At 44.9% G+C, this 24,747-nt stretch overlaps 2 protein-coding genes across 7 annotated transcripts in view; both read left to right on the top strand.

Annotated features, from left to right (window-relative positions):
- The window catches only part of NUP58 (nucleoporin 58), a 39,990-nt gene extending 22,000 nt beyond the window's left edge, over window positions 1-17,990 (top strand). For 2 of the 6 annotated variants that reach the window (NM_001030829.2, XM_015278003.3), the window contains exons 14-16: window positions 4,405-4,503; window positions 7,296-7,391; window positions 13,264-15,267. In NM_001030829.2, the coding sequence (NP_001026000.1) occupies window positions 4,405-4,503; window positions 7,296-7,391; window positions 13,264-13,433 (365 nt within the window). In that variant the 3' untranslated portion in view covers window positions 13,434-15,267. Of the gene's footprint in view, window positions 1-4,404; window positions 4,504-7,295; window positions 7,392-13,263; window positions 15,268-17,709 lie in introns of those variants that run through there. The other 4 variants (XM_040700148.2, XM_015278013.3, XM_015278007.3 and 1 more) reach the window with 3 other exon arrangements.
- A 2,648-nt stretch (window positions 17,991-20,638) lies between these two features.
- Window positions 20,639-24,493, top strand: SHISA2 (shisa family member 2). The gene is made up of 2 exons (NM_204501.2): window positions 20,639-21,164; window positions 22,305-24,493. The coding sequence occupies exons 1-2, from the start codon at window positions 20,864-20,866 to the stop codon at window positions 22,856-22,858; spliced, it is 855 nt and encodes a 284-aa protein (NP_989832.2). The 5' UTR covers window positions 20,639-20,863; the 3' UTR covers window positions 22,859-24,493.
- The last annotated feature ends 254 nt before the right edge of the window (window positions 24,494-24,747 follow it).

Below are 24,747 nucleotides of genomic sequence, written 5' to 3'. Positions count from 1 at the left end.
ACTGATGGCAAGACATGAATGTTCCCTTAAGAGTAGGAGTGAACAAAATGCAGACTTGATGTGTATCAACAGGTGTGAGGTAAGGTGACTTCATAGCTCAGAGCTTCTTTGTAACACTTTGTGGTGGAAGGAGCCAAAGGGCACAACATTTCTGTGGGCTTTTCCTCGTTGTTGTTTTGTTTTGCCTTTTATTAGGTTGGTTTGGTGGTGGTTTATTTTTGAGGTTTTTTGTTCAGCTTTTTTTTTTTGACAGTGTCTCAAAAGCCAAAAATGCACCACTTTTGCAGCTGGTGCAGATAGAACAAAGCCATCAAAACTTATCTTGCACGTGCCAACGAAAGTAGACAAGAACTTAAGTCTATTGCTTTTTAAACTGAAATACCACTGCCCTCCTTGAAACTTATTTGATAACCTGGAGAAGTAGAGGTAGAATGATGTTTTGAGTGGCACTTCTGGAGTACTTAGAATATCATTTAAAAAAAAAAAAAGTTAGATGGAATATGAGGTCATCTTACCTACCTGCTGGCTTGACAGCAAGTGTGAACTGTTCCAGAGAGATCTTCAAGTCTTAGAAACCTGCTGTGAAGGAACATCTCAATCTTCCTAAACTATTGATGGCAGTTCTTGATTTGTTCTCAACACCTTACCTGAAACTTCTTAGCTTCAACTTAAGACCACCACTTTTGTTGTTCTTCTGAGTGGAGAAGAATCTATTATTTCAGTTTTGCAGGAATCTTTAAATATTTGAAGACTGCTTCTTCTTTGTTTCCTTTTCCTTGCTTGAGGAAAAACTTTCAGTGCCATTTTGTGCAGTAAAACTGCAAATACTTGCTTGATTTACCTTTTTGTTATAAATTTGAAAATCTATCCACTGGAAGTTAATCATGCGTATTCATTCCTTTGGAAGATGTAGATCTTTTAGAGTTGGATATAGGAAAGATAGTAGAAGGTTATGAGGGAGAAGTTTATGAAGTAAGGTGTATGGAGTGGAGAAGAGGGATGGTCTGTGTAATACCTGACCTGCTGTTGCTGTTTTTAAGATAAAAATAAAACAAGACAATTAATCTGGACTTAAAAGTTTTGGTTTTTTAACTTAAAATCTAATGCGAGGTACTGTAATATTGGGGGATCAGGAAGGTTAGTCTCTTCTTAAAGTATTTGATGTTTACATGGTTAAGTCTATTGTGTGAGGTTAAATTAGAGTTACTGTTACTGGCCTTTCTCTGAAAAAGGTAATTTATTTGAAATTTGTGTTCAGGAGTCAAAGGTTTAATAGCTACTTCTAAACTTGGATCTGTGGGGTCAGGGGCTGTTTCCCCAGTTCCTGGATGTTGATATGCACCACATCTGTTTTCTCTGTATGCCAAGGCATGTCTGACTTCCACTGAAACAAAGCCAGTAGATCCTGGCCATATGGAAGTAAGCTTGCAAAGATGCACTGCACTGATCTCCTGGGGTAGGTAACCACGATACCAGGATTGTGATGTGCACAGTAAAGCACAGTTTTTGTGCTGTTCTATTGAAGCTAGAGTTAATAGTAAACTATGTTTATCTTGTCTGCATGCAGCATTTCTCCCTGGTTTAGCACTCTTACTCTGAGCACGTCTTTACTGATAGCAGTGGGGCTGGTTATGCTTCTGTGCAGTAGTAGCTACAGTTCTAATCATAGCCCCACTTGCATCTTTGAACAATTTTTAACAGCATGGAAGCTAAAATGATGGTGGCTAGTTTACCTGTTACTATTGATGAGTCTAAAATGAAAGATATTAATGGAAGCTCCTGCCTACTGAGCTAAGAGCTGTAAATCCATGAGACTGAAACTGATGTTTTTCTGGCAAGGCTAAGTTGTCTTAAATGCTTTTCAAGTTCACCTTCCCTCTGCTTTCAAGAAAAAAAAAAACCCTCACCCCAAGAACTTAGTTACTCTCTCCTTGACTGGTGAAGTACAGAGTTGGTCAATGTGTAATCAAGCTCGTAGCATACTTAATTGTGTTTTGACTTGAAAGAGTTGATAGAAAATGATACTCAGATCTTCATAGCACTTAATTTTTTTGTTGTGTAATTTGGTACTAACCTTGGTTAAAACTAGTCAATGTATTACTTTGTCAGAATCAGATCCAAGTTGTGACACTGAATTTGTTCACTGTTAGGACCAGCTGTGATTTAAAAGTTGAAGAATGTCACTTTGGAAGATTTTCCTGACCTGTCTGGACTCTTCGTTGTGGGTCCAATTAATTAATAACTGAAATGCTTAACAGGGCAAATATAGCAAGTTATAGAGGTGTTAAATTACATGTTTTAAAGAATTTGTCTCGTACCTATAATAACCAGAAGTGCTAATTTTTGCTAGTACTTTTGGCATTGAGGAATCTTTTAGTACTGGCTTTTTTTTTTTTGCTATTGAAAATTGTTTACTTAAAATAACTTTAAATAGTGATGATGCCTTCAGCACATTATGGTACAAATCAGCAAATATACTGTTGCTCAGTGAAAAGCTTGTTAGCCTAAGAGATGTGATCCTGTTTTATATAATCTGAGGTGTTTTAGAACAATGTTTTTTACCAGCTCTTAAAAGCTCTTAAAAGCATATTGCATTTGGAGGGGGAAATAAAAGCCTTGCCTGGAAGACTGTAGTGTTTTGTTTTAAGGTCTTCCACTAACAGTGCCTCCTACTGAGATAGAAAACCTGTGCACTCTGAAAGAACTGGATATGTGTTTTGGGATTCTTTTAGTTTATTAGATGACTGGCTTGTTTAGGGTTTCTTTTTATTGATGAAAACTATTAATTTTTTTTAAGAGCTGCTAGATAGACGGATCAGTACTCAAACTGGATGTAAACAATTCTAGTTTGGAATTTGTGAAAATCTGTAGTTAAAGCATCTGGTATACTTCAGTTGAAAGATTAGCCTGAGTTTTCCGGCTGTTCCCCGCCAAGCGGAGGCTGAAAGCAAACAACTCTTAGTTGCTCTTAAAATTTAGTTTAACACTACTTGTGAGTATGCAGATGTCATTCAGCTTGGATCACGTAAGAATTGTGTTCCTTGCAGAAACGTTTCTTTTTAATATACAGTGCCTTTCACTTGATTCAAAGTGATTTTTCCATTGAAAGCTTCAAAAACTTAAATGATGTTAAAAGCTTACAATTTAAAACTTCAGATAAATATTAGATATAGGAAGTATTGTGGTGTTAAGGAGCACGTTTGGAATTAAACCCAAACTTCAGTAGCTGTTAAGGAAAAAGACTTAATCATTGGATCTTTATTGTACTATTTGAATAAATCATGACTCAGACATAGCAAATCAAGCATGTTCAAAGACAAAGAAGGTTGTCTTGAGGAAAGGTGCAAATGCCTATGGATTAAGAGTTTGGCACTGTATTTTTTTTGTGATGAAACTGGCTAGTGCACTGAAAACTGCTTGAAAGAGACAGGAATATAAAACTGTACTGTGAAAACTGTTAGAATATATTAATTTATCAGAATTAATTATTTTAAAATGTGTTAGTAATGGGCTAGCAAGTTGATTCTTTATTCCCAATGGTTTAAAAAAAGGTAAGAAAAATAAAATGAACTGAGGCTGTAAATTTTACCTTGGCAGACTGAAAATGGTTTCTGACAGTCCTGCACCTTAGTATGGATGTGCAGGGAGCCACTGTCAACTTTTTTTTAGTTATGGGACAAACTCTGACTCTGAAATCTTGAATGTATCTAGTTCCTTAAGGTACACAAAACTGTGCCTTTTGTAAATGTCATCAAAACAGGTGGTTTGACTAGTTTACCTTACTGAATGGTGTAATGTAGCAGAGCTTAACAGAACTCAGTTATCACTTGTGTGGAAAAAAAAAACCTCGAATTGTCATGTTACTGTGTAATTGACTTGCTTAAAAAATGAACAATAAATTTAATAAAATAAAGTCATTGTCTTGTTTTTTATCTTAGTGTTCTCTTTAAATTTGGATGGAATACTTGAGTAATTTTGAAGATTCCTATTTATTAAATCAATAGAATAGTGCCAGTTCTTTTGTTCTTGGTTTAAAGGTTACCACTTTTCCAGTTCCATTAATACAAGTGGCAGTATGTTACCTGTAGTTCTGTCAGATTTTGATTAGTGCTTCACTTAGGAAAGGTCAAGATGAAACTTTTTGAAATGGTAAATGGTGTTATTGTCATGTTACTAATTTGGGGCAATTTTTACCTCATTACAATCAGTGTTTTCCTAGATTTTTATCAGGTAGACATAAAGGCAGACAACTATGTGAGGAGGTTTGGTAAGGTAAAGTTTAGAGTCTTAATAGGATTTGATGAAAGCAATGATGATGTTCACATGGTCAAGTACTTAAATAAATGAAGGACCTCTTTACTATGTAAGAGTAAGGCAAGTTTGTTCTCATTTTTTTTATACCAGGGCCACAGCCATCTCTGGGAGTTAGTTTTGGAACGCCATTCGGCTCAGGTATTGGCACTGGCTTGCAATCAAGTGGCTTAGGTTCTTCAAGCCTTGGAGGTACACTTTAATTTTTCTAATATTTCATTGAACTATTATATCGCACATCTGAATCTCTCGTAAACCTTAAACTTCACCAAGAGGATGATCTGTTTTGGGGCAAGACCTTTACAGTTAGCAGTCTGTACTTCACAAACTTCTTCGTGCCTTACAGAAAGAGTTAGCTATGGCTAATGTAATACTGTAGTAAAAACCCAGGTTGAAGTTCTCACACAGGACTTGGTTGGCAACTCTGCCTACGGCGGGGGGTTGGAACTGGATCTTTGAGGTCCCTTCCAACCCAAGCCATTCCATGAGCTGTAGGAAAGTGAATCAAGAACATCCTTCTGTAACTACACTTTGCACTAATTTGAGTATTTGAAAGTTAGCACATGGGAATGTTATAACTAATATATAGAAATGTTTCACCTGCTGTGTACGACTCTTAACTGTGGGTGCCAGATTCTTATTGGAATAAGATGACTGATTGCTAGAAAATAGTACAGTTCTGGGATCCTGCTGGGTGAAATGCTTGCTCCAGCTGTCACTCTGTTCATCAGTGGTAAGGTAGGGAAAAGAAAGTCTGTCTCAACCTGTAAAGCAAAGCAGCATTGGAAATTGAGGGGATAAAATACTTTCAAAATGTTGATTAATAGTGCTAGTAAGAGACACGTGAAAGAAAACTTAAATATGTATAGACCTTTCATCTGAATGTAATGCTTTTTCAGCAGAACTACAACTAGAAATATGATATGTGCATACAAATGTTCCTATCTATATCAGTCAGGGATTCCTACAGTACAAATCAAAAGACAGTAGTGTTTATTGAAGCTTTTGTGTAAGATCTACAAAGACAATTATATACGATGAGCACAAACAGTGCATTGTGGTTTTTCTTATTATATCCTTTCTGCAGTTGCATTCTATATCCCTGCATTTCAAACTTCTCAAAGTATGAGAACTGCTACTGTAACATTTAAAAATAATAAACATCACTGGCTATTGGAAACACTTAACTGCTGTGATATATAATACTTGAAGATTATGTCAGTTTTACCTTAAATGATGATCTTGAAATTATCTTTAAGTCTACCAGTATGTTTTCTCATTGGATTTTAAGCTTTCTCAGATAAAAGTCTATAAAAGAAATAACTAACAACGGTGGGCTGAACGGGGAATAATTCTGGATTGTTATTCCTGCAATATTTTAAATGCTTTAAAACCATACAGCTTTTCAACCAAAGAGATTAATAGCCTAAAGATTGTTTGTGTTTATCAATTTTACCAATATAAAGAGCATTCTATTTTAAATTGGTGGACTCTGCTTCTAATTTAGTATTAGAGGCCTACCTTGTCTTCCTTGTAAGCCAAGTATGCAATTGCTTGTTTCATCTATTCTATATTAATTTGTGAAGATTTGGTCTTTTGGCAAACCAAGAAAGCTGTCTCATGGAAGCAACTGTAGAGGAATAAAGGAGTACATGCAAACTGTCCTGCAGAAATGCTCTTGGAATCCAATGAGCAGAATGAATATTTCAGACATTTGGAATTTTCTTAATCAGTACAATTTTTAACATTCTTGAAACTGCATTTTAGCTGGGAAACATAAATATTTATGAATTGGTCGATTGTAAGCACCCAGGCTTTTGCTCTTCAGTATGTAAGATAAGCAGCATATTGATCCAGTGCTTCATGAAATATTTGCTGATAGAGACCTGACCATTGGTAATTCGTTGGCAGCTAGAAAGGAGGAAAAAGGTGCATCATTGAAAACAAAATATTTTGCGTTCAAATGATATTTGCTGTTCTATTAAATTAAAACTCTACTTGGTTTAAAAATGACAGAAGACTATGGGACACAGCCTCAGATAGTATCCAATCATTACTAGTTTTAAAAGGTAAAAATTGTTTCACTAAGGGAATGGTAAAGACTCCATTTTCAATGAAGTACACTACCGAACACATCGCACTTAACATGGGGGCCTCATTTCCTTGGATATACTGTTCTCATTCTCATAATCTCTTGAGACAGCAAAAAAAAACCAACAATATATTTCTCTTCTGTTGACCTGTCCTTAATCTCAAACTGCACATATCAGCTTGCTCTTCCTTTATCTTGAAGTTACTTCATGCTAATAACAGAGTTTGAAATTCTGAAATTTATTTGTTGAGATGATAAATAGGAATTGCAAAATGTGTATACAGTTAAACGTTCATGGCTGCCCTTTTTTGATTTTTTTTTTCCATTAAAATTATGAAATTGTTTCTATTCTAGATTCTAACTTTGTTATATAAAACTTATCGCTGTTCAGCTTAGAGTAGGGGTGGATGAAATAAGCCCTGAAGTGAGCCAAGTAACTCAAGGAGAAGACTGCTCTCTTGTAAGCCCAGGGAGTTTTTCTGTTGGAGTAGTGGATGAAAATTACAGCTTTCTGCAATAGAAGTCACATAACTTGTCTGAATTTTCTTACTTTTGGCTCATTTGTTACGATGTTTTCTTGCTGATTTAACAGCAATTCATTAGCAATTTGGTGAAGTCAGATATTTCACTCGTAGTCATTTATAGCTTGTTTTATTCAGTTTTGTATTTTGAAGGAAATGCTTTTCTTCAAGGCTTTCCTGTTTGCACTGTTTTCTTATTGAAAGCAACGCTATGTTGAGAATAAGATACCCCCATGGTGGTAGCCTTGGGAATATTTCTTTACCAAATAATGCTTAAAAACTGTTTGTTTTTCGAATACTTGCCCAAATCTGCATGTCCTTAATTGCTGTGCCTATAATTTTTTTGTTGTGTGTCTTTACTGTTCTGCTAGGATTTGGAAGTAGCTCTGCCTTTGGAAGCAGTGCCACAGGAGCATCGTCATTTGGGTTTGGAACAACAAGTAAACCATCAGGAAGTCTAAGTGCAGGTTGGTTGGTTTGTTTATTTAATTCAAGTATCAAGTGAGAGTTTTTTCATTTAATGGTGTCTGTCAAAACTGGAGGAGAACAGATGCATCACATTGAATCAGATGCAATCTGCGGCATAGAAATGCAGTTACTGCCTGAACGCGTAGGCTATACTGTTGCTGAGTTATTGAAATTAATGCATAAATTAGTGACAAATATACCAATAATTCCACTTCCTGTATTTAAAAATAAAGTAGAAGTTTTACAGATGTCTGGAAGGCTTCCTTAAAACTGTTTTTTTTCTTATCCTATATATTCTGAATAGCAAAGTATGGGTATCTTTCCGTATGCGTGTAATTCATCCATTCATTATTTTGAAATGAAAATATTTCTCTGACAATTGAACTAATCGTGTCAGCATCATCTCACTACTTTGTTTTATTTTGTTGGTGATGAGAAAATGAAAGTATGGATGTAGATATGTAATTCAGATAGCTGAAATCTTGGAGGCATTCCTGTAGCTTGCATCTCTATTTACTACTGAAATTGGAGCTTGTTTTTGAATTATGTAGCTCATTAGCCTTTCTGCAGTGATGGACTGAAGGAGCATCATGTCTCCAGCAATCAGATTTTAGTAGTATGATTGCTTTTCAAAAAGAAGCTTTAACTGCTATTATTGTAATAATAATATCATAATGGCTGCTATTTATTAGTAACTGCCCAGTATATCAACTTGGACCAGCATCTTCTCAGTTCCCATGAATTTTTATTTTCTTGGTTGATATTGGATCATTCTGTAAAAGGTACTTCAGAGGCCTATTAAGTTTTGTGTCATAAGGTGGGGATAGTTCACTGATCTGGCTGTACAGCAGAATGAAGGTATAACGCCCCAGTGTATTTCTGGTAGATCTGACTTTGCAGCACGCAAAGCATCAGCCTTTTTTAAATCTTTTTTAATATCAAACAAGTCAAGACCTGCACTGATTACATTTCTGTTCATAATGCTTTCAAGTAATATTGCAGTTTCTTTTTAGCAGCGTGAGTTGGACACAAGATTATAATTCGTAGAATGCTAGAATGGCCTGGGTTGAAAAGGACCACAATGATCATTGAGTTTCAACCCCCTGCTGTGTGCAGGGTCACCAACCACCAGACCAGACTGCCATATTGTTTTCAGCTATCTCAAGTCACAGATACAGGGTGGTAACCAGAAACATTAAGGATTTAAATGTAATTCTTATTTTGTACTTTCTAAAATAGTTTTCATGAAAATCCTCATCTAGATGGGGATCATGGAGTAGAAAATTCCATGGCGGTTCGGTTACCCTGAAGTACGTTAACTTTTACCTTTTTGTGTCCAAAACTTTGATGTATAGTTTCTGGATTGCATAAACTTTTTACTTAGTGTGTGTATAAATGATGTGTAAGGCTAGTAGTGGTTTTTTTTAGCTTGTATGTCCTATTTCATAAGTAACATTTCCAGAACCCTGAAACAAGAATATTTTATTACCCACCATAAGGTAGTTTTATGTTGTTGAAAAGAAAAAAATCAGAAACAGTTGAGAGATGGGGGAGGAGGTGACATGTATGGGTATACTGATGTTACTGCTTTTGTTCAGATGTGAGCACTTTGCTGTTTTGCCCAAGTAGTATGGAAGTGTTCTGTTATCCTATCGTGGGTTGCTTAGGTAATGCCTCAGCTCTCCTCTGTGTGTTTTCCATCAGTTTGTTCTTAGTTTAGAATGAAGATTAGAGGTCTTCATGAGTGCTTGAGTTGCATACATTTGTTATAAAACTTTGATTTTTTTTTTCCAGTAATATTACTGTTTTTCTCATTTTCAGTTTGGGTTTTTGAAGAAAACTTTGTGCTATGAAAGTATATAAGCAACTTTTCATAGCAGATTGAGTTCAGTCCAGGAGCAGTCTCTGTATCCAGTATGTCAGTAGGTGAAAGGCAGTGCAGTAGTCTTCTCTCAATTCAATATCAGTCTGTCAGGAGTGGGACTCTGCACTTAAAGTTTGCTGATGATACCAATCCAAGTGGTGCAGTTGATACAATAGAAGGAAGGGATGCAGTCCAGAGGGACCTGGACAAACTTGAAAAATGGTCCCACATGAACCTAATGAGATTCAGCAAGGCCAAGTGCAAAAGGTGCTGCAGTGGGGTTGAGGCAATCTCAGGCATGTGTACAGGCTGGGAGAAAACTCCCTGAGAGCAGCCCTACAGAGAAAGTCTTGGGAATTCTGGTGCACAAAAGGCTGGACATGAGCCAGCAGTGTGTGCTTCTGGCCTGAAAGGCCCATTTTATCCCGGACTGCATCAAAAGAGGGGTGGCCAGCAGGGAGAAGTAGGGGATTGTCCCTTTCTACTCAGTCCTTACGAGGAATCACCTTCAGTACTGTGTCCAGGCCCAGTACAAGAAGGATGCAAAGCTGCTGGTGCAGGTCAAGAAGAGGGCTGCAAAGATGATCAGAGGGCTGGAGCACCTCTCCTATGAATAAAGATTCAGGGAGTTAGGCTTGTTCAGCCTGGAGAAGACAAGGCTCCAGGAAGACCTCATTACAGCCTTCCAGTATTTGAAGGGAGCTTATAACAAGGAGGGAGACTGACTTTTTTTTTTTACACGGGCAGATAGTGCTAGGTCAAGGGAGAATGGTTTAAAACAAAAAGAGGGTAGATCTGGATTAGATGCTGGGGAATTTTTTTACTCAGTGGGTGGCGTGGCACAGCTGCCCAGAGGAGCTGTGGGTTCCCCATTCGGGGAGGTGCTCAAGGCCAGGCTGGATGGCACCCTGGGCAGCCTGAGCTGGTGGGTAGCAGCCCTGTCCATGGCAGGGGGTTGAAACTGGATCTCTAAGGTCTCTTAACCCAAGCCATTCTGTGAACTCCTTTAGTGTATGCAACTGTGCGATGAAGCAATTGTTTGATATTTCTCTCTGAAATGCAGGCAGAGCTTCCTTCCATTGTGAAAAGCCTACTCCTAATGAAAAGTCCATCTTAATTCCTAACTCCTTATTTATCTAATGGCAACCAAAACGACTGATTTAAGTGGAGCGTTGCTGAGAGCATTGACTCCCAAACTGATGAGAGAAGGAGAGAAAAGAAAACACCACTGAATTTTTAGAGATAATACTGTGGGGGAGAGGGTGTGAAAGCTGAGATACTAAGCATGCTTTTAAATCTGAGTTGGAAATCTGTAGTGAAGAATAGCAGTGTCAATAAGATGGTACAAGAGGCGATTGAATGGGATCATAGAAGGACATGCTTCTACTGTTGGAAATTGAACCTATGTGTAATCAATATGTAGCCATGAGCCAATTATGTAACAGAGGCTTTAGTAAATCAGCCAGAGCTGTGCTGGAAATCCATTTTGAATTAGAGTACCTATTGTGATATGGAGGGAGGAGGAGATTGCTTTTGACATCTGCTGAACTGCTGGTTATCCCCGTAGCACTGAAACAAACAAGAACAACAAATTACCACAACCTGTTATGAGAAAGCTTGTATCTTTTGTCTTACCTCTCTGAAGGGTTTGCCTGAAGTTTGAGTTGCTTGAGTGTGTGTGATGGGACTTAGGCCAGGTTGATGGTTGAGCTTGATTGTCTTGAAGGTCTTTTCCAACTTCTATGAAGCAGAGGTGCAGATGCCCAATGAGCAGAGTGTACTCTAAGGTCCTTAAGGTTGATGCTAAGTTTGTGCCTCCAAAGGGCAGGTGGTCGTTCACTTCCTGAAAGGAATTGTTGATACATAAGTAATGTTAATTTCAACCAAGAAGTTATTGATCATGTTGTAGCTATGATTCAAGACTGTGTGTAACTCATCCCTCTAAAACTTCATGTATGTCTTGTTGAAAGTTGATTTCTAAAGATTTTCCTTTGAATATTCTGTGTAAGAGGAAAAAAGCTGTTAAAAGAACTTCTAAGTAGCCTTTTAGATTAATTTCCCTTTGACCTTTCTACACTTCTGTGGCTGTCCTAAATAGCACTCGTATAGCTACTACTTCCTGGGTCATAGGGACATTAACAAACATCTTCTCAGTTGCCTATCACACGCATCTTTCTTTTTACAACATTACTCAAAGTTCATATTGCCTTCACTTTGTTGTTCAAAGTAAGCCCTGCATCCAAAAGCAGCTGCATGGAGGTAGTTCACATGCACTTTACTCCTGGCACTGTGGATCACGTACAACTTTACTATGAATTGTACACATGATCTGTTCTATAGAAACCAATACTTATGTGCTATCTCAGCTTTGTACTTGAAGTAAAAAAATTAACTTACAAAGAACAACTCATCTTATTAAAGACTTTTTTCATTCATGGGATTTCCAGTTGAAAAACCGATTTATTCTTTTGAACTCTTACGTAGTATTCAGAATTAACAGGAAAATGGAAGGATCTGCTTCACCCTTTACCTTCTAGGATGAGAGACAGATTAGTCCAGGAGGTTTAGGAGAAACCCAAATAAACAATATCATTAGACATACTTGAGATGCACGTACTTATTACACAGTGAGTTGTGCACAGGCAAGTGTATGCTGCAGGACTGCAGTTACCATAATGTCAGTAATGGCTTAGTTTTTCCCTTGACAACAAGATGAGTTATTGTAGCGTGATTGTCTGATCCAGATCAGACCTTACAGGAGGGAGAATTTCACCTTAGATTTTGCAATGTTTCCGAAGCATGAGACCAAGAGCAAAGTGAGAGAACGGAAGACATCAGGCTCATGCGAGCAACTTGAGATTATGTTGAGAAAACCAGTTGGGTTTTAATTTCTTGGCTTTAAAGATGATGAAGACATTCAGCTGATGATACTGATATGAATAAAGGATTGCTTTTACTCTCTGCCAGAGAACTGGTGAAATTAATGCTTATTAAGAACAAACTCTTTTGTGAATCAGTCTTGTTTTTCTAATGTTTTAATAATTAACATGTGCAACTTGTATAAAGCTACTTAAAATCTTAACTTGCACGTGTCATACTTGGTGTTGTGTGATTGTCTGTGATTTGGTTTCTTGAGAGAATGAAAGAGTTATGAACTTATTAATCAGTACTTGGAAAACATGTCTTCCAGTTCTCTCTTTCAAGTATTATCAAGTTGGTTATACTTCAAAAAAGAAAGTAAAGTGATGTGGTGTTACTGTTGCTGAAAATGGTGGATGGATTTTCTTCAGCTGATGTTGCTTTGCAGCTCAACCAAATGGAATTTTTTTTTTGTAACCCCACCCTCCCTTTTTATAAGCAACAGCAAAACTTGCTCACCTATTCATTCAGTTTTTCCAGAGCTTTGCTTACAAGTCATAAAGGGTGTTTTCAGATACCAGGAATTTGGCAGAGATTTTGAAGCTTTCCTACCTCTTATTTAATGCAGGGTCTGTGCCACTTATGTTGTGAGGACAGGGAAAGGCAGCCTAGTCAGTAGGGCAGGGGGCTCTGTTTCCAGCTTTGCCATTAACTTGCTGTGAGGTGAAGTGAGGCTCATGGTCTGCTTGTACCTGTGCCTTCCCTCCCTACCCTGCTTTATACATGTTATGTATCTAAATATGCAGTGCTGGGAGCCTGGGGTGGGGGTTATGGTACTATAATTACTGTGCAGTTTCAGAGGGACTTGTGGCTGCCACTTTGATGCAAATAGTGGTGTTGTAAATAGGCTGTGATCTAAGATTAGAATTGCTTACAATCACTGAAGTAGACTGTGTTAGAGTTGTAATATCCCAACTAACATAGCAAGTCCATGTAGTAGCAACATGACATACTGTTGTAGATACACATTGGTATAAAATACTACAAATACAGTAATAAAGTAGCTGATGCTCACAGCTCCAAGCAGAAACAAATTTGCAATCCTGATGTAACCTGTGTTTTAAAATATTTTTTCCCTCCTTCATAAGGCTTTGGCAGCTCGACTACGTCTGGGTTTAACTTCAGCAATCCTGGCATCACAGCATCAGCTGGCTTGACGTTCGGGGTGTCTAATCCTGCATCTGCAGGCTTTGGGACAGGAGGGCAACTTCTTCAGCTGAAGAAACCTCCAGCTGGAAATAAGCGAGGGAAGAGATAGGCACCCCTCTTAGGGAAGTGAAAGTGAACCAACTTTGTTCATCTGAGAAGTCTATTTTTCTAGATTGATGCATTGATTAAATTACATCCCGTGAGATTTATAAAAAATAAAAATAAAAAAAAGTTGCTACTTTTCCCTAGTCTGAAACACAAAATGAATCATACTGAACAGCTATTTTCTTGTGAATATAAACCCGTTTATGTATTTTTATTTTTGGCCCTAGTTTTAGAAATGTTCTATACTGCATTATTAAAGATTCTTGTAAAACCATCTATTTAAACTAATGTTAGTAGCAGAATATTTTTTGTTAATAAGCTTTATACCATATGAATATATGCATATTTGTTTTTTGTACAGATAAAGTATATTCTAGTACAGATACTAGAGTTCATATCTTCTGTTCCTGGATATGGCCTTTAAATCTACTTCAGGGTGTTTCTGTGTATATGGATGTAAATATATACAGTACAGCGCACACATCAGTGTGTGTGTATATGTATAAAATAAAACCAGGTGTGCAAACCTTTCCCCACAGACAGGTCTCCTTTACTTTGTGTTCTGTTCGTCCACGTTGCTCTGTGGTTCCACATCTTGGCATTCTGTGGATTTCAAACGGTGGCTCCCAGGCTGTTGTCATTGCTTCTCGTGTTTTGTTGCTTAAGACCAGCTGAAGGACAACGTTTACTATCTCATGGAGTTTTGTATGCAGTGTTTAGTGGATGCGGTGTGTGAACCTTTTATTTTAGCCATTTCTCAACCAGTTCTTAAAGAAGAAGCTGAGATCTTGACTCAGACATTTCCTAGCATATGTTCCCAAACTGTTTTTTCTTCAGCTGCACAGCAGGATGTTGCAGGGTTTCAGGATTCCACAAGGTGTGCTTGCAAGCAGAGCTGTCAACCTGCGTGAGCTCTTCCCTGCAGCTGGAGAGGGGGGGTAGGTTGTACCATTGTAGCCATGATTGGAATTAACTGTTACAAATGAGAGCTGATGCACTAGCTGCTTCTAGTCAGTGCTACTAGCACAGACATGAGAGCAGTTGTATATCTGCTTTCAATATGAGCTATAATAAAGTAAGTTGCTGCTGAAGAATTGAGAAAAATGATGTAATTTGAAGGTTAAGCTACTGCAAAAGCAGAGTATGAATCCTGCGCATTACATCATAGCTGCCTGTGCTGCATTTCCAATTCAGTGTGTGCTAGAAACATTTGGAAAGCATCCTAAGGAGGTACGTACTGCCTTATGTGAGTTGAAGTGTGAATGTGGAACTTTGGATTTGAGTGTTGCTTTCTGTGTATAAGATGCATCAAATGAACATTCACTATCACATATCAAAAGCACCTTTTTTTCTCGAACAGTTAAAGTGCATAAGGGTTGTTTTTTTTTAAACATAGAGTTATTTGCTTTCAGTTATTGAAGTGTTATTACCATTTTGTATGTTTTGGAAGTGATGTCTGCAGTGGTTGCTTTTGGACAGATGTTTATCAGTTGATCTGGCAGAATTCAGAGGAACTGAGCACAGAACTCCTGGCTTTTGTACACTTGTATGTTATAGCACCTCCGCGAGCGGCCCCTTAGGAATTCAGTGTGTGTTTCTCATGGTTGGGAAAACTGAAATTTGTTTTGATTTCGCCTTTTTAAAAACTTACATTGGGCTGCAGTCAAAACCACAATGTTTTTATTCTTTTGTTATTGCTTTTTTAATAACTGATGTTAAACCACTGGACTTGTAATGTATTAATTTGTGAAACTAATTCAAAGTATGTACCCTTTGTCCATATGTGCAACTTACCATTGTGCGAACAATAAAACAAATGCTGTGATCCTTGTAATACATATTTGCCTATTTGAAAGGTCATTTCCTGTTGTCTTCCTATGCTGTGAAGGACAAACAAAACCATCATCAGCTAATATGTAGAATTCTATGGGGTTTTTTTCCCTGCTGAAGTTAAGGCCTTGATCCCTGTAGTGAAAGGGACGGCCAGGCAGGGAGGGAATGGTTGTGGTTGTTGTCTGGAGTCTCTTCATACTGAGCTATATGAAGCTGGGCCATGCTGTAACATAGCACTGGGTAGGTCTTCTGTCAGTTCTAAAGCAGTCTGAGCCTCTTGTGTATCTGTATTCTGTTTCTCTTCACATTAAGGCAGCTGTATCCTTAATTCCAGCCTAGGTGGAGAAGTGATTACAGAATGGAATAATTGCATGCTGTAGTACAAACTAAAGTGGTTGAAATTGGATTTGAAATAATTACCTTCTCAGAATGTGACTTTGTGAACTTAACCATGACTTTCATGGTTCAGCATGGCACATGTTTCAAATATCAGTGCAATACAATTATTGTGCAAAACACAAATGCACTCCAGGAATGGCATAGTTTTCTACAAGGCATGTTAAGAAGCTGACCTATACTTACAGTGGAATGAAATTAAGTCTGGAGTTTGCTCTTTCAGGAAGGAAAGTTTGAAGTGGGATGGATGTGGGATGTGATTCTCTTTATCTGTTAAGACCTTGTACAGCTGTGGTGTGAACTGATTTATGTGGGCTCTTCGACCAGAAGGACCTTGGCTCTTCCACTATTCTCACTGCAAATCTGCAAGAGGAGGTATTACAGAGTTACACCTCAGTTTGCTTGCATTGTGAACCTCTTCCTGGCCCATCGTCTCAGAACCTGTACACCCATATCTGCCTGTGTTCCTGGCAAGCTGGCTGTGTGCTGCCTACCACACATCTACTGTTTTCTTTTTGCTTAGGAGGGAGGAGGTTGAAATGGGGGAGCTGGGAAAGACTTCATGCATCTTCCCCAACACAGGTCTCTGAAATTCAGATCTTGGCATGCCCATTCCAACTATGTTCTTCATGTGCTGAACCTTAGGCTAAGGCCTTTTCCTCTTTGACACTGGCGATAATTTGTTTTTTTTCCCTTCCCAGTCCTCACCTATTAACAGCAGTAATCCGGAGTCTGTTAAGTCATCTGTTACCTGTTGTTTGTGCTGGTACCTGGAATGCCTCAGCAGAGGGTAAACAAGCAGTAATGTGCAGGGTTTAATGAGAAATTGGGAGTAACCATATAGGAAGATGCATCTGTGCTGTAGCATGCAAATACATTATGCACTATAAAAGTTTGTTTTCTGAGAACTCTAATTCAGGTATATAACAGAGGGGGTGGGGGAGGAAGGCAATAAATGAATTTCTAGCATTAAATTGTGCATCATAACTGCTGGGATTGTGCTGGTTGGCTGTTCCTATCTTCCCCTGCCCTGTACCTTGAGAGCGTGTGGTGACTGCCTGCAGGCACTGCTAGCTCTGCATACCGAGCAGTAGGGCTGCACAACCTGTGGACATCCCAGGCTGGGCTTGGGAAGGCGGTGAGGCAGAGTGCTGCCATGGCCCGGAGCCTCCCACTTACCTGGGCAGCTATGTTGCTGGGAAGGAGCACGAGGTGGCGGGGTAAAGAGAGTGAGGTTTCCTGCTGTCGATGGGACGGCCGATTTCAGTTTGTGTTGGGATCACTTCTGAGCTCAGTGCTGGTATTTTGTGCTCCTAAATCAACTGAGTTTGCAATGTGCACTTTTGTATTGGTTAAATGTTGCATTTAGTTGGTAGAAACGGATGGCTGTAGCAGTTCAATTTTCTAGGTGGGGAAAAAAACAACCCTAAGGGTTTCCCGATGGGATTCCAATAGCTCTGTTAGAGAATGCTGCTTTCACCAGGTGGCAGGAGACGGCCACTTTCATACAGCCCCACAAAGCTCCTACAGGCACACTTGTGCAGCCTCACCTTTTGTTTCCAGGTCACTCACGTTTTCTTGCACCTTTCTGTAAGGCAGTAGGGTTTTGTTCTTCTTCACAAGTATTTGAGCAATCTGTGTGACTGACCTGGCTGTGTTGCTGTGAGGTTTGTTACTCACTGCTTTCTTACTCAGCCTCAGGAATCTCATCTTCCTGGCCCTGTGCTGCAGTTGTGGAGCACTGCAGTGAGGAGGTGAGTGTTGCTTTAGCCCTCACAACTTCTTCCAGAGAACAGCATGCTCCTTCCTTCCCCAGCCTTTTAGAAGTAAGGCAATTCTAGCTTACTCTGAGCTGCTTCAGTTTAGAAGCTTCTGCAAAATTAGGCACAGAACTGACAGCAGGTCAGCTCTGCCGAACTCTTGCATGGAGAAACTTGGAAAGCGTATGCCTGTTCTAACCAGGTCAATAGCTGAACAGGCGAAAGGTGTTTTTCTGATTTGCTCAACTGAGCACTCAAACTGATCAATTTTCCCTCTTCTTTTCGATGCAGGTGTCAATGTACAGCGCGTGCTTGGGCAGCCCAAGGACAGCACCCTTGTAAAATGTCATGCAATTGTCTCCAAAATCCTGTTCTGATCAGAGGCTGATATCTGCCTCCTGGGCAAGAAGTGCCTCGTTGGCTCTGTGTCCTTAATGTGCTGTGTTGCAGAACCACTGTGTGCTTTTGGGCTTGACCGTTCCAATCACAACAGTGAGCCAGGATGATGAGGTTTCGATTGGGCAGTAGGGTGTGCTCATAGTAAAAGGAAAAGCCTTGCTAAATACTCAAAATTCAGTAGCAGTTTATCTGGTGTAAGCTCTTACGGGGGTGGAAAAAGTGACAAGAAACTTTTTACACTTTCAGTTGGATGAAACCTTGGGTGGAGAAAGAGTATAAATTGTTTACAGTTGGGTAGCTGAAGCTGGTCTATTAGCTCCATAGTTAAGTAGCTAAATAGCAGCTCCTCCAAACTGAACATCAAAGATATCTAATGCTGTTAACACTGATAGCGCTTCCTGGCTGTCGGGGCCACTGTTATTTCATCTGCTCGCTATGGAAACTGATGGCTGTCTAAAGCAACTCACTGCCACTAACACTGCGCTGCTTAACCCCACAGTTGCAGCTTACTGCCCACACCCCAGGAACAGCCCTGTAGGAGCAGGTGGGTGTTGGCGTGCCTCAGACTGCCAAAGCACAGATGAGCCCATCCTCTGCCTTGGCCACTGGCTGAGCTCACACAGCTCAGACCAGGTTCTATCTGTACTTTTGATGCTAAGTAAAATAGCAATGCTGCAAGCAAATATAGTCTTCAACTAGTTTTGTAAGCAATATGCTAAAATCTCCTAATCTATAATCTCTTTTATGCATTTTTAATTTTCTGCTCATTTGCACTAATAACATAAAACCCAAACCCACACATTAAGCCAAGAGGAAGAGCACTTTTCTCTTGCCTAGCACCCACCAATCTCACTGTGCAGGCGGGGAGCTGGGCCAGCCCTGCATGGTGGTGCTGCTTCCACAGCGCTGTGCCCGTGGGCACAAAGCTGCCGACTGGCTCTGCATCATGAGGTGAGCAACAGTTAAAGCTCAGCTTTGAGACTGTTTTCTCTGCCTTCACTTGATTAAAAATGCTCATGTTTCGTTCTCTGCTCAGCCCAAAGCACTGTGAAGAGGGGAAGCTCCTTTACTTCTGGGGTTTTTCTTTCAACTGAAGTAAGTTGGTGACAGGGCAGCATTGTCCATTTGCCTCGTGTTGCTGGGAGGGAGCAGGCTGGAAAAGGTTGGTGCAGTCATAGAGTCATAGAATAGCTCATGTTGGAAAGGACCTTACAGCCCACGCAGCTCCAGCCCTGGGCAGGGCTGCCACCCACCAGCTCAGGTTGCCCAAGGCCCTATCCAGCCTGGCCTTGAGTACCGCTGGGGCATCCACAGCTTCTCTTGGCAACCAAGTCCCTGAGAAGCAATTCTTCCCTTCTTTCTGTAATTTCTGTTTGCTGGTACCTGGAGCAGTTGGGTTATAGCAGCAGTAATTTGGGAGGCAAGCAGCACCTCTTTTAGCCCCCTGCCTGGCTCTGGGTGCAGCTCCTGTCCTGTACCGGCAGCTGCTGGGCCTACATACAGCGTGCAGGGCTCCAGGGCGGATGAACCTGGGCCGTGCCCATAGGTGAGTGACAGGGACTGACCGCTACCAGGCTGCTCACCAGCCCCAAAGGCCTCAGCTGCGTGGGTGCTGGCCTTGGTGTTGTGCTGGGGCTGCAGCTGCCTCCTGCCCTCGGTTCCTGCAACTGTGCCTTTGGAGCTGGCTGTGAGGTAGTGGAGGTGTTGGTGTTACTGGTGACGGCGTGGGGGTGGCTGTTGTTGCCCAGTGCCTGGTGACGGAGCTTCATGTCACCACAGCCCGGGCTGCTCCTACCGCCTTCACTCTCTAGTCAGATTTGCCTTGGCTCAACTCGTTCTAATTATTTCTCGGGAAATGAGAGCCAGTAAAAGAAAGCCTTTCTCTCACGAATACACGGGTATTTTAAAGTTTTCACCCCACGCAAGCAGTGCCGCGGGCCGAGCAGCAGCCGGGGCTCTCCAGCCGCGCTCAGGTCTGTGTAGCCGTGCCGCTCCACGGCGGCGGCATACGGGGCTCCGCCCCGCGCCGGCAGTGCGGCCGAGGCGCTCCGTTCCCGCCGTTGTCACACGGGGGCAGCACGGCCACGCTGTGGCGAGCTCGGCGTGTGTGCCGCTGGGATGGCAGGTTAGAGCTCAGTCACCCTCTGCCCGCGCAGCTCGGCTGGGCTCGCAGACGCGTACAGGAGGCGGCTAAGAATGAAAGAAATCCGCCTCTCCTCAAAGCGCCGGAGATCGCGGTGCCGCACGGCACGAGCGGAGCGAGCTCTGCGCTCGCGGTGACGGGATGGGGCAGAGCGAGGCTTCCCGCCGCGCTGTTGGGGGAGCCGGGAGGGACGGCCGAGCGCTGCGCTGTGGGCACGCGGGCGCCTGCCCGGTACCGAAGCGGGTTTCTCATCGTGAAAATGCAGGGGCGGCCCAAACTCAAACCAGGCGGTGCCGGCAGCGGCGCTCCGCGGGTCGGGCGGTGCCGCGGGCTGCTGCCGAGGAGCCGCCTGCGCCCCGGGGGATGCCGGCCGCTACGGACGGGAGCGCCAAGTTTCCCCACACTTCAGCACCGCAGGGAACGCCCCGCTCGCTTCGGGCAGTCGGGAAGCACCAATACGTGCCCGCCGCGGCCGCGCCCACCCCCTCCGGCCGCCGCCCCTCCGGGCTCCGCCGCTCGCACCGCGCGGCGCAGGTGCCGCCCCGCTCCCGCCGGGGCCGAGGGGCCGGGCCGGGGCCGCGCCGTCGGGGCGGGGGCCGGGGGCCGTCCCGCCGCGAGCGCATGCGCGGGGGCGGCGGCGGCCTCCACTATAAGGGCGGGGCGCGGCGCCCCCCGCCCAGCGGCGGGCCCGGACGGGGCGCACGGAGGGTGGCGGCTCGCGGCGTCCCCGCGCCCATGGCGGCCGCGGGCCGGGCCGTGGCGGCGGGCGGGGCGTAGCGGAGCGCGGAGCAGCGCTGCCGCCCGGCTCCGCACCCCGGCGGGCGAGGCCCGGGCATGCGGCGGCGGGAGCGTCCGGGGGGCGGGCGGCGCTGCCCCGGCGCGGGCGGGCTCTGACCCAGCGCCATGTGGGGCGGGCGCTGCTCGCTGCTGCTGGCCGCGCTGGGCTGGCTGCTGCCGGCGGGAGCGGCGGGCAGCGGAGAGTACTGCCACGGCTGGCTGGACGGGCAGGGCGGCTGGCGGGACGGCTTCCAGTGCCCCGAGCGCTTCGACGGCGGCGACGCCACCATCTGCTGCGGCAGCTGCGCGCTGCGCTACTGCTGCTCCAGCGCCGAGGCGCGCCTCGACCAGGGCGGCTGCGACAACGACCGGCGGCAGGGCGGCGGCGAGCAGGGCCGGCCCCGAGACGGCCCCGACGGGGCGGCAGGTGAGGGCCGGGGCGGCTCGCGGGGGCGGGGCGGGGCCGCGCTTTCCTCAGGCGGGCGCTGCGTTCATCTCCGGTCGGCCGTCCGCCGGGACTCGGAGCGCGCGGAGGGACGGCGCTTCCCGCGTCCCGAGCGCGTGCGGCGCTGCCGCTGCTCTCCGTTGCCGCAGCCCGGCTGTAAACCGAGGGGAAAAGCGAACGGGCCGCACGGTGGGGGGAAGGCGACGTGACGCCTCCGGGGGGTTCGAGCCCGCGTAGCCCCGCTGCGGGCGGCTTTTAGCACAGCGGGACGTCGGAGGTCAGTTTGAGCCTTCTATCGCTGCTCTAAAGACGCCCCGGTTGCTCTGCAGCGCGCCCGCTGCCGTTGCGGCTCGCCGCAGCGATGTTGTGAGCGGGGCAGGTTCGCTGTCGAAGTTGTGCGCAGCGCAGCGCAAAGTGCGTGCACCTGCCGGGAGCCGAGCGCCGCGTGGCGCTGCGGGCGTCGTGCCGTGCGAGCCTGGCGGGTTCGGCCGTGTTGGGGTTGCAGGAGAAACGGGGGAGGAGCGCGGCCTTTGGGTCACCGGCCGAGCTCAGCGCAGCCCTTGCAGCCCCACTCGAGGCGCAGAGCTTCGTTCAGCCTCCGCGTCTGGCTCTGAGCCCGTTCACGGGGAGCTGTTAGGGCTTCTCGGGAGGAGCTGGATGGGTTTTGGTGGTGACGTGAAAGCCAGGCTCATAGGGAGCGCTGGGGAGTGCTGGAGGGAGGCTGTGTCCCCATGTTACTCCCGGTCCCTCAAAGGGCTTCCCTCACAGGACTGCGTGTCACCGCTGCTGCTCCGTTCCCATCCCAGCCCATGTGGTGGCAGAGCCAGGGCTGACGCGTGGGGCAGTGATGGCCGTCCCTGGGGCTGCCCCAGCACCTGGCCCCATTCCTGGGGCGCTGCTCAGGCTGGGTGCTCTGCTCTCCTGCTGGGTGTTCCTGGTTGGAGACACAGTCCAGTCAGGTGCCACGGTTGCTCCCGGGACGCTCATTGGGCTGCAGCCCTGCTTCTGGCTGCCCCACGGCACATCCCGAATGTCGGGCCGTGACCCAGAGGCGGTTTGGCTGTGGGGCAGAGGGGCCGTCCCGCTCGCATCCCATTGCCCACCTTCTTCTTGCCATTGCAGTGCCCATCTACGTGCCGTTCCTCATTGTCGGCTCCGTCTTCGTCGCCTTCATCATCCTGGGCTCGCTGGTGGCCGCCTGCTGCTGCCGCTGCCTGCGGCCCAAGCAGGAACCCCAGCAGAGCCACGCTCCCGCCGGCGCCCGCCTGATGGAGACCATCCCCATGATTGCCAGCACGGGTGCGTCGCGCGGCTCCTCCTCGCGCCAGTCCAGCACTGCCGCCAGCTCCAGCTCCAGCGCCAATTCGGGGGCCCGCGCCCCCCCGACCCGCTCGCAGACCAACTGCTGCCTGCCCGAGGGCACCATGAACAATGTCTACGTCAACATGCCCACCAACTTCTCGGTGCTCAACTGCCAGCAGGCCACCCAAATCGTGCCGCACCAGGGCCAGTTCCTGCACCCGCCCTACGTGGGCTATGCCGTCCCGCACGACGCGGTGCCGCTCGCCCCCGTGCCCCAGTTCCTGGATGGGCTGCAGGGCGGCTACCGGCAGATCCAGTCTCCGTACCCGCATGCAGGCGGAGAGCAGAAGATGTACCCGGCGGTCACCGTGTAGCTGCCTGCCTGCCACAGCGCCTTCTTAGTTTCTGAACTGAGCGGAGGAGAAATACTTCTTTGGAACGCGGCTCCCTGAACAGCGCTTGTAAATAATTTGGAAAGGCTCATGCATGTCAGACAGTGTTTATAAACCGTTTATTCTCATCGAGGTCCGTTGCCAGAAACTGTAGGATGATACCGCTGAATTAACGTTTCCAGATACGCTTTCATTCCTGTGCATGATTTACAGTGGCGAAGGATTATGCTGGAAATGCATATGCATTTCATATCACTGTGCTTGTGAGATAATGCCGCAGCCTTTAAGTGCCCTTCAGGTGTGACATGGTCAGAAGCATTTGCCTAATTAGTTCGCAGAAGAGCTTTGTTACACAGAATGAGAGCACGATGCTCACAAAGCCTTTCTCTTTCTCCTCGTCCGTCTCGTAGTGACATTTCCCACTGCTTCACAGACAGTGACAGAGCCGGGCAGGGCAGCCATGGTGTGCTCAGTTCCTGGTTGCGGCTCCTGTGGCGTTGTGGGGTGTGCTGCCATGCAGCGCTCGGTCCTGTGAGAGCTTCCCTGGTATTTATCTAGGAGTTGCATCATGTAGGAGCGCACTGACTGCTCAGCTCTTACTTCCAGTGCACTTGAAAGCCTTCTTGGTTTGATTTTGCCTCTAGGCTGAGAACCAGTAGAGGTTGGCACCAGCTTGCTTTCTCTCTGTGAACTCATATTACAAGCAGGGTGTGAGGTGTGTGCTCCTCCTGCCACCAGCACTGCTTTCAGGACAGTGGCTGCCCTCAGAGCTGACCTCACGCTGCAGTTTCCATGCGCCTCTGTCAGCCTCACCCCCAAACACTGACCCACCAGGCTGGTGGCAGAGCCTGCCCTGCGGCTGCGGGCCCTTCCAGCAGCAGCCAGCTCAGCATCCCCAGAAGTGCTGCCGAGCGCTGCCAACTGTGTGGGAAGGGCAAAACCTGAAGCGAGCGGTGGTGACAAGCAGAGCAGAGCCGGCAGAGGGTTCCTTGGCTGATACTGCATCAGTACGTAGCAATAACCGGACGCTGCTATTTCTGCATGCCTCTCTTCAAACCACGTGGATGAGTGGAAGCATCGCCAGATGCGACGATTTGCCTGGAAACGCACCGCATGCACACACAGTCATCTGCAGAAGGGAGAAGCGTTTGTGACCACAGAAGGTGAATGGGTGACTTGTAGCAGCTCTGCTGGCACTGGCCGGGCTCTCCCCAGGCACTGAGCTCCCAGAAGTGTGGCTCTGACCCCACTGTGCTGGGACCGGTGGCCTCGTGGGTTGGTTGGCATCCCCTGCCAGGGCGCCTGCTGCGACCCGTGGCATTCAGGTGACTCTTTGTATATTGTTTACTTGTTTAAAAAAAATAAATAAGTTAAATTTAAATCTGTAGAAAATAATTTACAACGGAAGGAAAAGCGACCCGAGTTGTAATAAGAGGAAGTTTGTGAGATGTGCTGTTTTTTTTTTTTTTTAATGTCATGTATAATAATGTAAAACCAATGTTAACGTTTGATATAGCTTTTAAACCTCTGAAAGGGCGCTCGATTTAAAGTGTTTCTTACAAATGAAGAAAAAAGCCCCCTTTGTTTCTTAATAAATACTTTATGGTGTGACTTTTCCTTTCGTTTGCTTTGTCACAGTCATTTTTCTGTTCAGGCAGTGCCTCACTTGCCCCTTTCTGCAACAGCGTGGCCCAGCCCAGCAAAGCCAAGGCTGCAATGTTGGGCAGTTTTTGGAGGTGCTGCCAGGCTGAGTGATGGAGGCAGGGATAGGAAAGGGGGCATTGTGGTGCGGGTGTATCCCAAGCAGGAAAGCAAGGGAAGACTGGCTCAGCAGGCTGTTGGGTGCTGCAGAAGAATGGGTGTTTGCTATG

The sequence above is a fragment of the Gallus gallus genome, chromosome 1 (genome assembly GCF_016699485.2).
Source record: "Gallus gallus isolate bGalGal1 chromosome 1, bGalGal1.mat.broiler.GRCg7b, whole genome shotgun sequence".
Lineage (NCBI taxonomy): Eukaryota > Metazoa > Chordata > Aves > Galliformes > Phasianidae > Gallus > Gallus gallus.
This window is presented reverse-complemented; position numbering and strand designations above follow the sequence as displayed.

What these genes read in the sequence shown, in the direction of transcription:
- SHISA2 (NM_204501.2), top strand. Translation starts at nt 20,864, where the DNA reads ATGTGGGGCGGGCGCTGCTCGCTGCTGCTGGCCGCGCTGGGCTGGCTG. An exon ending in CGGCCCCGACGGGGCGGCAG is followed by an intron (nt 21,165 to 22,304) that starts GTGAGGGCCGGG and finishes TTGCCATTGCAG; the next exon opens with TGCCCATCTACGTGCCGTTC.